Source organism: Rhea americana, unplaced genomic scaffold, assembly GCF_003343005.1.
Source record: "Rhea americana isolate MKP2758 unplaced genomic scaffold, rheAme1 scaffold_36, whole genome shotgun sequence".
Taxonomy (NCBI): Eukaryota; Metazoa; Chordata; class Aves; order Rheiformes; family Rheidae; genus Rhea; species Rhea americana.
Window position 1 is genome coordinate 6,354,529 of NW_028186490.1, and position 14,770 is coordinate 6,369,298.

The following is a 14,770-nucleotide window of genomic DNA, read 5'->3' on the forward strand; positions in this document are numbered from 1 at the left end:
TGCCAGGACTTAAGCAGCAGTCCTGCCAAGGTAGGTTCAGTAGGAACAAACCTGGCCTCCTTAGAAACTAAAATATCTTCTGCATAGAAAGAAAGCTGGAATACAAAATTCATTTCCAGATTTTGAATTCACAAATATTTGAACCTATTCAAAACTGAAGGATTAATTTTGACAATATTTATAACATTGAAATACTTCAAGCAATAAAATTTTATTTTACTAAATAGCAAGAATTTATTTATCTTCTCAAACAAAGCAATATAGTCATTTTTTAAAAAAAAAAAAAAAGGTTAGACCGTCCTTCGATTTAAAGATGTGTGAAATATAACAGCATATTGCTTCCAGCTGCAAGAACTTCTATACATTTAGATAGCAACTTTCTTGTAGTCACAGAGTAGTGAGAAAAGAGCTGTAGCTGCTGGAACAGACATTTGAAGAAACTGCAGGAAAAAAAGGAAAACTGCCTTGACAATGCTGTATTTTATGTCTAGAGTCAGGCAAAGTATATAGTCTGGCTGTACTTTTGTGATTTTCTGTGCCAAGCAAAGCTTAGGTGAATTCTAAGACAGGTTCTTATAGAATGTAACTATGCTGAGTTTCTGTATGATAGTGTTAAAAAAAAGCTGGAAAAGTCAGATGACTCAAATGGAGCTAACACTCCTAACAAAAGTCTAGGTTTGAGCAACAGTGATAACCTTTATCATAAATATCCTATATAAAGAGATCAGTGTCTATAAAAAACATGATCTATTGAGACAATATAGTAGTGTTCTAGTGTTCAAAATGGATGATTGATTATAATTCTTGCTGAGAAACTTCCTTAGTTTTTAAATACAGCTAAATACATAAAGTCACACTTAGCTCAAGGCTAAGTGAGAAAAAGAATAGTAATGGTGCACTGGTGCACTTTTTTCTGTAGCCTCGCTTGCACAGATACTGAAAAAATGTTGAAGAACAGCTGCCTCAGAACTTCATAGGAGTCCCAGCCCTGGAAATTTTCAGCTGTCAGTGCCTAGGGGTAACTTTTCAGTGCAGCTAGGTTTACAGTGAAACAAACAACAGATCTAGTTTCCAGGGTAACAACTATCAGCTAAATAAATAGCATTTTTTAAACTTATCTACTAAACACATCAGCAGCAAAACCAAAATTGCTTAAGATAATGAACCAAATACAGGTGTGTCTGCATTCAGCCAGTTATTTCTGGAAGAAAGTCCATTCAGGAGGTGGGGTAGAAATGAAGCAGAATGATTGGAGAAGCCCACAACACACTCCCAGGAATGCGACTTGAACCTGAGCAAAGGGGAGGTGCAGTGCCCCCTCTGCTGCAATGGGAATGATTTATTATCTGAGTGTTTCCTCTCTCCCATCCCCCCTGCAACAATTAATCTCTTCTTTTCTGCAGTATCTTTCTCCACCTGTAGTTTGAGTCAATCAATTCTCACATATTTTAATATTAAGTATATTAGAAGTTTAATAAATCCAAAATGGGTAGAACTTGTGTGAATAAAGAGCTCAGCCCTGTTACTAATGATTTCAACAAGAGCTCTTTCAGCAGCTTCAATGAGAAGAAAATTGAGATCCTTAGAATACTATTTCCTCAGTGCACCAAAAATATTTTTCGCTTCGAATTATTTTTAAAAAATAAGAACAGCAAAATCAACTTTATTACAGAGCTGAAAAATTAATTCAGTTCATTAAGAAAAGCAAATCAATGAAGATATTTGATCCATTTCAGACATACGTCATCCTCCTCCAACAGAAAAGGCTGTTGTCTTTATCTGGAATCTGCAAGACCACATCTAAATTAGRGGACCAACTGATTAAAATCATCTGTTTTGTCCAGAAAACAAGCTGCTGAATCCAAACCACCAAAATAAAATCATATATTTTTCCCATCCACTTTCCCAAGATTATGGGAAAAATTCCTCTAGAATAGCAGCTCCTGCTGTAGATCTAGAAATGACTACAAGCAAAAAGTGACAAAATATTCTTCAAGAGTTGTTAAAAACACTCCCAAAGCTTCTATATATTCCTTAGGAAGAGTAGGACAATATAGATAACATTGGTTATGATATTCCTAACTATTGAATGTTTTTTATAAATCAAACCCAAATTTCTCATCTTAGTTTGAAATTTTTAAACAGTTTAAAGCAGGCCAGACACAAAACAATGAGGAAAAGACTAATCATTATCAGTTTCATACATTTGGCAGAGTTTTCATCTATATTCATAAGCCTTCTGTTGCTGCAGTTCGTGCATCCAACTCTCATTGCCATTAGCAGGTTGACATACTAAGCTTCTGCTTACAAAAGAATAAATTAGTTTATTTAGACTGTAAAGGAAAATCATCCACCATAGGAAAGAGGGCAGTAGGCTTATAAAGCCTATTCTGTTAAAAACTAACATTAAAACATGCTTGTTGCAATGTGCTTCTCTTCTAGGAGAAAAGCTTCTCACACAGCAGAGCTGAGGTTCCATCTTTGTGAGCAGCCTGGTAAACTGATTCATTTTGACCTGTACTGGGCGTGATATCCGTTTTCATCCTTACACTTCAGTACTGCCAGAATGAGAACAGCTGTGAACTGGCACATTACTACCAGTGTATTCTTTAAAGGATCTGTATTGTCTTACGGCAGCCTAAGTAAGTCTGTTTCTGTTCTGAAGAAAGGAAAAGAGAGAATTTGATAAATCTTCGGTCAGTATTTAGCATCTTATTTTCAGGAGCATTTTCCATTACTTGCTTCTGAGTTCCATCATCTTCATTCCAAAAAAATGCTTTCAAGGGGAAAGCAAACTGTAGCTTAAGTTACATTAGCTAATTTCATTATTTTTCCAATTGACTATCTTATTTATGTAAAGGTTAAATTGAATTGATGCTTCTGGAATCACATTGCATGCATTAACAACAAAATAGCATCTTTTCCTCTGTCCTCTTCATGTTCCAGGCCCTAACCGGGCCTTATTCCACAGAAGGCTGCAGTTCAGAAGGCGGCAAAGATTATTTTAAGATGCCTTTATTTCCCTACAAGTTAAGACTTCCAAGAAGAAGTCATCATTCTTCGTAAATTATAGTAATATTTCCAAGTTATGTATAGGCTGCTTTGCATCCTAAGAAAATACTGAGCCAACAACTGTTTACCCTGTGGTCCCATGGCTGACATAAGAATTCCTACACAGAAAGCTGTAGGAAGAGATCAATACAATAGATCCATGCACACCAAATTCTGTCAACTGGAGATTCCCATTAGGACATCTGACCACCTTATGTCTTCTGTACGTGAACAGATTAATATGAAACATCAAAGGAATAGGTAAATCAGAATCTGTCATTCTATTTTGACTGCTGCTAAGGAATTTTCTGATAAAAGAAAATTCAATTCCCATCTAAAATGAGGATGAGAAATAGCAACTGCAAGATGACAGATAAAATTCAAAGTTAAAATAAGCAAAACAAAGAAAAGACGAACAAAAGCTGCAATATTCATAGTCTGTGACTCATATAGACACAGGTGTGTTTTCTCTCTTTTTTTTTTCTTTTCAAGGATGCACTCTAGTGGATGCATATAACAAAACAGAAACCAAAATAGGAATATTATGAAATGATAGACAATCAAAGCCACAAGTTGGAAATAGTAGTTAGAATTATCTACTAATAGATTTTTAAGTAGTCTTATAAGTAAAACAGAATTCCTAATCAAATATGAAGTCTGAAATTTTCAGTCATTATGATGATATAAAATGTAAATGAACATTAGTTATTCACCAATTTTTGAATTGTTTTTGAAATTTTTAATCTAAAAAAAGTTTGCAGTATACATACTGGTTCAAAAGAAAATCTTCATGTATTTATGCAGTTACTCTAGCTGAGATATACATAAGAATCTGGTATATACAATGTTTATAGATGTAATTCAAACTGTAGTATCTTAAAGCGCAGCCTTAAGGATTACTACWTTAACTATTGCTAATAAATGTAATCATAAGCTGTGACAGAACCTGTTTACTAGAATATCAACCATAAGGACACATTCATACCAAAGAAAAGGTTCTTGGCACTTTGATTTTTATGGAAATTGCACACCTGTACCAATACAAAATACATGTAGATATCAAAGCCAGACCGCCTGGTCACACAAGTAGTCCCACTGTTCATTACTTAAAAAGAGTTGCACAAATATTCATCAATATTTATACTGGGAGATGCTGTTCTTTTGTTCTAATAAAAGGTTCATATCCAACATGCAAACTAGGAGTGTCAAGAGTAAAAGCGATATGTCAATAAAGAGTACAACAGCTTTTTTAATAGATGGGCAATAGCCTTATTATTTTTAAGGTGAAAATAATATATTATTATACTATAAATCAACAGTGATCTCCTTTAAAAAAAGGATAGGATTTTGCCTAGCACAGGCTACATGAGCAGAATCATTTACTTAGAGCAGAAAAATATTTATTACATGATTGACCTTTGCCTGTTTGCTAAAGACAGCAAAAACTTTAAAAGCCAGCTATAAATATAAATGAAGTAGTAAAGTGAAACTACGCTCAAAATCTCTTTCACCCCAAAACTAAAGAATGCCAAATAAATTAACTTTGCACAGAATTTACAATGAATAGTATTTCATTAGACAATACTGTCAATAATTTAAATGTTAATTGTCTAACTAACCTGAATTATTAGAAGACACTAAGACGGAAGGGCAATTTTTAGCCAAGAAGCATAGGATTTCGTAATGCTGGTGTCTTTTCCACTTATAATGAATAGGCATTAAACATTCTTGACAACCTGTATGAAGATATCAATGATTACAGATATCTGTTCTTATAAAAATTAATGGAATCTTTAAGTATTGTAAAAATGATTTGCATAACCTGTATCATATAATGAACATAAAAGGCTATAAAGCCTAGAGTAAACCCCTAATATTACAAAACATACCTCATGATTTTTAAGTTAGACAAGATCTTTTAGTATGTCTGTCTATAAGCCACAGAGAGCTCAATTTACTTCTTCTAGATAGCATAAATCTTGCAATTACTTTTTGGGTTGAGCTAGCTGTGTAGAACTTGAAAACATTCCATTTCCAAATCAGAAACCATTCAAATCCTTGGAAAATCATGTTTCAATATTTTTTTATTCTTTTGACTCAAATTATCATATTTTCACCTCTATCCCAACATAACCTTGATAGATTACTTACTTATATTCCGTTCAAAATTTCAGGAATCAAAAGGTAATAAGTAGAAAATACATTTACTGCTTTCTTATTAGTTACAGTTTTCCTCTAAATCAGTCATGCTAGCTATTATGATTTAAGAACAACGAGGAAGCACTGCATGCCAGAATTAACAGACTTTATATAAATGCCCACAAAGCACAGCAAATAGAAACAGCAGGTTACATAAATCAACTCTCTGTATAAAATACATAACTGACAATAAGTCATTACACTTCAGGATCAGCAGGTAATGTGTAGAAAATATATTTACTGCTTTCAGATAGGCTGGGACCTTTCTTGTTCCATTTCTGCTGTGAGATCTGTTATACTCTAAAACCAGAAAAGAAGTTCTGTCAGTCACTAGCATTAACTCAACTTTGAATAAAAATAATAATAAAAACCCACACACGATAAACAGGCACAGCAAGCAGGTATTCATCAATATAATAATGTATTCTTTCATTCAGTGAAATATATTTAGTAAGTTTAGTAAGTTAATAGTAAGTTTATCACCAGACTTTTTTTAATAAAATCTAGCAAGTCTGGATGCAGACAAGTATCATAATTCTGATAACAGAATTATCTCAATAGTACAGGTGTACCTATATTCATTTTAGTGATCTATTCTTCAAGTGTGTATTAATTCAACAAACACATCACTGCCAAACTTGAAATAACATCACCAAATGCCAATGAGATTCAACTTCAAACCACTTCAGGTATGAAAATTTGGAAGCTGACATGTGTGAATTAGGAAGCAGATAAGATTACTACTTATTTTCACATCTGGTTTTGCAATTTGCTTATTTAAGGGTTGATAAAATATGTCTGCACCTCATGAATATTTTTTAATATGCAATTATCAGAAAATTATAAAAATCAGGGCTAGAAAAGACCTTGAGAGCTCATCTGTTTCTCAACAGAAAATTTAACTGTGAAAACCTGACCCTAGGTATAGTCATAAATATAGTCATAAATACATTTGGAGAACACTTATAAAACAGGCTATTAAACCATACTAAGCTTAAGCGTAAAGCTTGTTAATATCACAGTATTAATTCTGAGCTAGATTTACACTATTAATGACAGAAATTATGTGAGCAAATTAGTAATACTAATAAAAGAATTCTGAAACTGACATACTAAAACTAGACTATCAATATCTCAAGTCACACCAATTGAAAAAAGTCAGACACACACTATTTTATGTCCACTGAATATATATAAAACGGAATGTTTGATTTCACAGGAGTTGGCATTATGCATTAAACATACTGTCATGCCTTATAATAAGTGAAAGCAAATCACCTTTCATGATTTAGTAGGTATTCTGTTATATCTGTTCATAAGGGAAAGAAAAGCTACCACCTCTCTGAGAACACTCATACTCTTCATTTGTATCATATCTGAATAAAAAAGTTCACTTTAATACTTCAGAATTTAATCAGCTAACACCAGACATACAGTCTTTTAGACAATCTTAACTTTCAGCAAACAGCAGTCTAAGGACAGTTTGGCAATTATAGCCAAAATATCTTCCCTTAAGAGCCACAGGTGACAATCAGCACCGTCTTGACTGTGACAGTTCTAGCCTTTGATATGTTACTACAGATAAGCAAATCTTTAAGAACCAGTATTTTATAATCTCACTGTACTTCCTACACATTTACCTCAGATTGTCCACTCTCATCTAGCTCCTCAACTCGGGTCAGATTAGGTGCTCCAAATCTATCTGTAAGTTCAGCTATTGTCTTTTCTTGCCCCTATAGTAATGAGTTTTCAGTTAAAGGTATACCATGTCATGAGTAATTTTTTATACAGAACACTTCAAATACCTTAAAATGACTTTAAGTATTAATATAAAGAGAATATTATAGTTGCATGCTACACAAATATGTTAATATGTAAATAATGTCTTTGTACTCTCATTAAGACTACTTTATTTTTTTTTAAACAGGACACATCTTTAAACTATGATGTACTCCATGTGAATTTTAAAAGTATTCACATTTGAAAGCTTTATTGAGATAAACATGTCAATTAGCAGTTTATGATTTTATTGAAGTACCAGTAAAAGCCCATATATTTACATGGATCTGTGTAAGCACTTTTCTGCTAGTATAAATTCCTGTGCACCAGGAGGATTATACCTCTTATAATTAAGTGACATTGCATTTTGGAATCATAATTCTTTTCCCAGGTACAGCAAATGGAATTTGCACTGACAGATGGTCAAACATTACTGAATAGACTCTTAAATTAGACCTAAGTTAGAATGCTTTCTCATAAAAACTGTCAAGGACAGCATCAACTAAACTGACCTTAAGCTAAATTGTGGAACAAATTTATACTTTGTTCTGAATATAAACTAAACCAACCTAATAGAACAGACCAAAACTCAAGTATAAAACTCAGACTAGAAGTAAACGGTTAGACATTCTTCCTCCATTTTCACACATTTTTAAAAAATTATTCTTAATGTGTTAGTTCAACACCTATGAGGTTCTGCCTTGCATTTTGTATTTAATGCCTGCATCTGAAAAGACAGCTGATAAATACTATTTTCAAATCCCTGACTAAGCTTTGGCTTAAACCTCTTGATTTTTCTGCTGCAACAGCCATCTTTCTGCCTTCTCCTTTTTTATCCTCTGCAGTTCCAACTCCTCACGTTCTCGTTCCAACTGCTCCTGCAGTCATTTCATGAAAGGACAAATTAGAAGGAAAAAAAAAACCCAACAACAAATCAGGCACCACTCTCCCACACACACATATAAATACACACTTATCTTCCCCATCCCATTACTTAAAATATATTTCATGACTGAAGTCTTAAAAAAAAAAAACAAAGCATGAAACAAAACTGCAATGTTAGTAAGATGAAGTCCTTTCAATGTAGAAAGGATTGGAAGGTTTTAATACCAAGAGGAAGAAAAAAAAAAGACAATGGAAGATGTTAAGATACTGTCTAATTCCTCAAGCCCATTATCCCATTATCAGCCTATTATCTCCTGTAATGAGGATTAAGCTCTCCAATACTCTGCACAGTATCTAGCATATAAAGATGAATCCATATACAATCAAATCTATGGAAAAGACTGATAAATTATGTCATTAATATGAATCTTCATCATCAATCTTTACAATTTCCAATCAAAAATATGTAATACAAGGTGTTTATCCTACACGAGCCCAAAGTCCTGTTATATCAAAACATCAGAAACTACATAGTTTAAGCATTCACATTCAACAACATTAGAGGCTAGAGACAAAAACAAACTGTTCTTGTGTGCTGTAGCATTTTGTGAGCAGTTACTACAAGCACTGTCATATTGTAGTAACTCTTTTTCTCATTTCCTTTTGGTGTGTACAATCAAAGCAAGCCTGAGGACATGACTAGAGCCAGTACTGTGAGATAGGTTAAAAAAAAGAAAAAAAGTCTAACTACTGTATTGTTCAACTTCTTTCCCACAATTTATAAGAAATAATATATTAAATTTTCTGTGACTTATCACTAGACACAACCTCATATTCTCAATTCCATTCACTCTTTTAAACGATTCATTAAATCTTTAAGTAAACGATTTTTGGTCTGCAAATTAGTAAATCACAAATATGAAAAAAAAAAGCACAAGTGAAATAGAATGAACGCAGCTTACACTAGAACTGGGTCTAATGAGATTAGCATGTATGGAAAATTACACTTTTGTTTTTAATGTCATGTGAAAGTCAGCTGTGTTAAAAAAAGACCAGTAATAAAACTTTTCTCCATTACTAAAGCAACGTACATAACTAAAGCAACATATGTAACTGAGGCTGTTACACAGGTGGCTAAATTCATGAGACTCCTCTATAAAGGACAGTTAGAAATGCAGACATATCTTCATTTCTCATATTTCAAGTCCACACAGTACAGGATTCAAATTGCCTTATGCCAACAGAATGCTCCAGTAGCACAAGATACCTCATTGGATAAGGCTATACCTTAAACAGACAATGTTCATTCACTGATTGCCAAGCATTTTCAGTAATCTGTAACTGTGTATACATTCGCATTACCTCCTTTGCCATACTGATATTACAATGAAGTAGCCTGAGACAACAGTCAGTTATAAATCCCAGACTACCTAGCAGAGGTCTGTCAAAAATTATTTGAATTATTTCTAGCTTTACATGCACCAGCTCTCATGTAAAGTAAAGAAGATGGTTCACTAATTTTAAGTTACTTCTCACTGAAGTCTTAAATTGCTTGTTCTTTACCTTAGGCACCTTCATCTTTTTAATAACATCTTACCGCACGGTCTGTAAGTTTTCTTTCCCATCTGCTGACTAATCATTTCATTTATTATTTTGAAAGGTTAAAATACTTATTTTATGTCACCTCCTTTCAAAATCGTTATATAGAGATCAGAAGCATACAGAGTGCTATGAGTTGCCACAGCATCATATAGTATTACAATTAACTCTTACTAACTATTATTAACCTGACGTTCTTCTTCGAGTTTCTGCTGGATTATAAGTTCTTCTTCCTTCATTTTTTCTAACATTTTGAGTTCTACCAAGGCAGCTTCCCGTTCTTGTTCCAACTCGGTCCTCTCCAACATTCTCTATTATCAAATAGGTAACACAAAATCAATTAAAAAAAAATAAAAGAGAAAAAGAGAGATTAACTAATATTGACTATATTGTCATGAAAGTTTTTGCCCAAGATAAAATCCACCTTTTGTTCTTCATCCAAGATTCTTCTGTAATTATGAATCCAGTGTGCCAGGTACTCTATTGGGTCTGCTGGCCGACGCTCTACAACCTCTGCTAGTCCCTTTACTAAGCAACTTCCGAGGCATCTCTTCAGGTACTGAGATTCCATTTACACCTACTGAAAACAAACAGACATTCATTAACCACCAAGTCAGATTTAAATTGAAGTTTTTAAGAATTGACTTGAATACCAAATGTTGAATATGGCATTACTCTTTTTGTTTATTTCAGTAATGCTAATTTATCTGATGAGTATGGTCCAAGGATGCAWGGATTTCCAGACCTGCTGCTGACCCATTGTACGAATTTTGCTTCCATTTCCCTTTTTATACATTCCTCTTGCTAGACAATTCTTCTCTAGTTCTTCTCTTCAAAATAGGAACTAAATTTGTATGCAAACAATACATGGAATTTACAAGCTCATAGAGCTACAATCTCAGCTGAAGTATTACTATTAACTTTTTCCTACGCCTCTAAGAATATTCTTTCTAATAGATTGTGAACTGACTGAAATCAATTCCTGCATACATAAATAAACAAATTAGTATGACCAGCAAAATGAATAGGAAATGTTTTGTCCACCACCTCTCCTTCTTTGCTACTGACAAAGAATAGATGTACACAAGTTAGCAGACAGAAATTAAAAGTACTATAAAGCTCAGGGTGGTACTTCAAGTGACATACAAGCTATGCAAGCTTGCAAATCAGAAAACCTAAGTATCTCTGCTGTGATGGAATGGCAGTGTAATTGATATAGGCAGAAGCCCTATTTGGAAAGGAGAACTCTGTGTATTCTGTGCCATAACTTAACCTCCTCACAACAGAGAATAGAACAATTTACATAAGAGAGTAATAGGACCAGCAATTCAGTTTTAATTAAAAATAACCATTGTAAGAGATTTTGCATGAAAGAGTTGGAACACTGTCTTCTTTCACAAAGGGAAAACAGAAGCAAGTGGGTGGGGTAAAAAAGATTCCGTGTCTCAGCTCAAGCTTGGCTGTCATTCATGGCTCATTCACAGAAATGGCCAGAAGGAATCACTGCTGTTACATTATGCTTGTTTACTAACATACTATTCTCTCCCTTCTCTAGAGCAATAGCCAAACATGCTGGTATGAGGAAAAGGGACTTTGCTACATAGGTGACTAACTTGTTTGCCACTGAGTGAGCAAGTAGTCACAGAGCAAGTGAAGCAGGTAGCTTAACACAGACTATTCAAAACAGGATTTGCAGGTTCTGCTTTACATCAGCCATGAAAGGGATACACAAAATAGGATTGAAGTCTCAGAAACATCTATATAGCATTTGAAAGTATATGTTTTATGCATCCTTAGTCCATATACACATAAACTTTGGATATAAATCCAGCATATCCACAGGAAACACTACTACATGCAGAGAACATCCCATTAACTCATTCATATTTTGCTAACAGAGTGCATGTCATATGCAGCTAAATCGCTTAAGATTTTAATTTTCTCAGTCTTCAAGTGATTTTGCCACTCAATTTTTAAGTATATTTACATYCCAGATCTGTTTTATGGACCTGTTTTGGGAAAAGACTGGCTTAATGATTTCATCCATTTCTACAACAAAACAAGTAACTATAGAGTAGGTATAAATAACATCTTATTATTCTGCTATACACAAAACTTACGAGTTTGAAAGCCTCTTTTCTATTTTTTTTTTTTTTTTACTATAGGTATTTGAAGAACAGTGAAGTGGTTCCATCAATGTTTTAGAGAAATTTTAATTTGAACTAACAAAAGCAAGCTTTAAGGTTTGAGATCTGTGAAGCAGCACGGCCTCTCAACCCGCCGTGCAGCTCTGCGCCCCCAGGGGCCGGCGGCAGCACAGAGCCAGGACGTTTTATGCTGGCCCACGAATCGCGGCGGCGGCCCCGAGGAGAGCCACGGCTATTAAGACTCTCTCTCACCCTTCACCTTCACACCGGCTCCCAAGGGGGCAGGCCAGAGCTAGCTCGCGGGGCGCCTCCCTCCCCACTGCTGCGGTCCGCTCCTCACATCCAACGCCGGCTCCAGCGCCGTAACGGACGTAACGGCCACAACGTCACCGGCGGAWGCGGCCGCAGGACGCGCTGCGTTGCTACGCGGCGCCGCTCGAGAGCGCACGCGCCCGGCAGGAGGCACCCGATTGGCGGCAGGCCCCGGCGGGGGCGGGCCACGCGGCAGGGGGCGTGGCCTCCCCGCGGCGCGTGCGCTCGAGCGGTGTCAGGCGCAGCGCGGGGATCCCGCCGCTGCGGCGGCAAGGCGAGGCGGCTGCTAAAGCGGAATGCCAACGCAAGCCTGGCGGTGAAGGGAGGTTTGTTTCTGGCTTTAACGACACAAGTAAGAGTGCTGCACGCGGTGTTGGTGCCTGACATCAGAAGTGATTTTTAAATCAAAAAATACTTTAGCAAAGAGGCACAAATACCTTTATAAGGTCTGCCTTGCAAAAAAAAAAAAAAAAAAATCAGGATTTCTGTATGTTCATTACGTTTGAGAGACAAGGATTATAGCGTAGAATTGCTTTCATGGAGCCAAGTAATGAATACGTCAAGTTCTCCTAATCAGTTCAAAAGGCCTAGCAAGAACTAAACGAGTGGGAGATGAAGCTAGAAAGACCCAACTAGGTAATCAGGTAGAGATTTTTTTTACAGGGGGGCCACTAAAAAAACTGCAAAGTGCCCGTTCAGCACCTCATCTTCTTAAAGACATATTTCAGCAAAGGCGCTGCTGAGCGCACGCTTCAGTAAAAACTAAGCAGGTAGAAGAGCCCAGGCAAAAATGATATAGTGGTCCCATTTGGGCTCTAAGTTGGGAATCTAGTTGGCCTGTGCTTTAAAATGTTGGTCTATTGACTTTGTGGGTCCCAAAGCCACCATCAGCATTGAACAACCCAAAGGAGGCTGCAGAAGCTGGCTCTGCGCTGACACCACAAACACATGGCACAACAACATGGCAGTAGCTGGAAATAACAAACTTGGAGAAGAGCTATGAGGTGACAGGGTGCTTAGTATCCTCCAGCATCTGAAGCTGCTCATGCTGTGGTCAGTGGCAAAAATCTTGCTTTATTAGAAACTAGTTGCTTCTATCTTGGCTATTCTTACAGAGCTTGAGGAATCTTCAAACTAGGTATAAACCTAGTGATATAAATCTAATTACCATTTTCATTACAATACTGCAGTCAGCGTTSTTGATATTTTTCTGCTCCAGTCACTTAAATACTGGTGCATACCTTATAAAAGAATTTCAGCATACACCTATAGGACAATGTATTAATTTCAGCAAGAATAAAGTAACTGCTGTCACTCCTTGCAGTTGCTGTGGCGTTTCCTTTTGGAAAACTCATTCAAATGCATTTAACTACATCTCTCTGAACATTTTCTTTTTACAGCAGAAGAGAACTTCCACCAAAAAAGTAAAACATTCCATCTTTAATCAGTTCCAGATTTGGCAACGTACAGATCCAGGTTAATCTGTAGACAAATCATTCCTTATATGTACAGGTATGTAATAATATGTAATAAACTAGAAAACTATATTAGACATAATTAAACTAGAAACCAATTTAAGAAAGAAAATATTCTCAGAATTTTAGCATAAAGAACGTCGGCTAAAACTGAGCAAGGATTTTGTAGCCAAGTACAGGTTATCTTTTTAAATAGAGCTGTGATGCCACATGCTTAAAATTAGGTTTTCTGCATTAAAGCTGACTGATCTTTTCTCCTAATTGACAAACTTCTTGGCTGATGTTCATTCACCTACTTGGCCAGTTATTTGTTTTACTGGTAACTTTTAACCAGGTAATAAAAAGAGCTCAAATAACTTGCATTTTATAAAACAAAGTGTCTGTCCTGTTACTTCTGAAGCTTAATTGTATGAGCATTATCTTGAAGTTTTTCCCTAGCAACATTTTCCAGAATGAAAGACTGCATCAGAATAATGAAGAATACCTTCCAAAAATTGTTTTTAACAGCTGTAAGAAGCTGGCTTTGATATTTCTTATATAATACATAATAGACATAAAAGATATACTAGGAACAGATGTAGCCATAAAACAATTCACTAATAAAGCATAATTGTACGGTAGAAAATTATAAGGAGGAAGGCTGTGATCTGGATAAAGTACAATTCAGTGAAGTATTGAGAAAAAAGCTTGAGATTCTGATAGCATGCAACAACTCTCACAGTCAAACTTACAAAACTTCCTCTGTTCTGCAACATCTAATTGAGAATTCAGTTTTGGTAATTTATTACCTTTAAATAGCACCCTTTCAACAGCATACATGCCAGAGCAGTGTAACTTTAGAATTCTTTAAAATTAACACCAATGCCAAATGGTATTTCCTGACGTGATCTGACATGCAAGTCGCAGTATCTTTTCCTTTGGCCAGACGATGTCGCCGCTGCTCAACAAACAAGTGTCACAAGCCTGCATTACAGCCGCAGCCGCCCTGGCAGAGCCTACCTCCTCCTCCTCACTCCCAACTTTCTAATTTAAGAGTTTAGCAACACTTACACGAGCGGCTGCCACACATTTAGGAAGCACGCTCCGAACACTCCACGCAGGAGCAGCTACGCCTTACAGCGAGCGAAAACAGCCGAGTGCCGCGACGGAGCTGCTCCCTCCCGGCGCTTCCCAGGGCGCCCGGTAACGGGCAGTTCCCGGGGGCCCGCAGGCTCTCCTGGGAGCCCCTCACTGCGCCAGGCCTGCGGGCCCGGTGCTGCTCTCCGCTCCTGAGGAAGGCGATGGGCAGAGGCAGCGCGGAGCCGGACCGACCCCCGCGGCCTC

At 36.3% G+C, this 14,770-nt stretch overlaps 1 protein-coding gene across 9 annotated transcripts; it reads right to left on the bottom strand.

Annotated features, from left to right (window-relative positions):
* Positions 1-5,339: 5,339 nt before the first annotated feature.
* DYDC1 (DPY30 domain containing 1) lies at positions 5,340-14,764 on the bottom strand. Of its 9 annotated transcripts, none has more exons than XM_085312349.1 (6): positions 14,498-14,764; positions 9,938-10,090; positions 9,702-9,824; positions 7,815-7,907; positions 6,891-6,983; positions 5,340-5,550 (listed from the first exon to the last, which is right to left on the bottom strand). In XM_085312349.1, exons 2-6 carry the CDS (start codon positions 10,082-10,084, stop codon positions 5,497-5,499), a joined length of 510 nt encoding a protein of 169 aa, XP_085168475.1. In that variant the 5' UTR covers positions 10,085-10,090; positions 14,498-14,764; the 3' UTR covers positions 5,340-5,496. The 9 variants fall into 9 exon arrangements, with proteins under 9 accessions (XP_085168475.1, XP_085168472.1, XP_085168473.1 ...); XM_085312346.1 differs by having other exon boundaries at positions 9,938-10,093; XM_085312347.1 differs by lacking the exon at positions 14,498-14,764 and adding an exon at positions 12,001-12,093.
* Between the last annotated feature and the right edge of the window lie 6 nt (positions 14,765-14,770).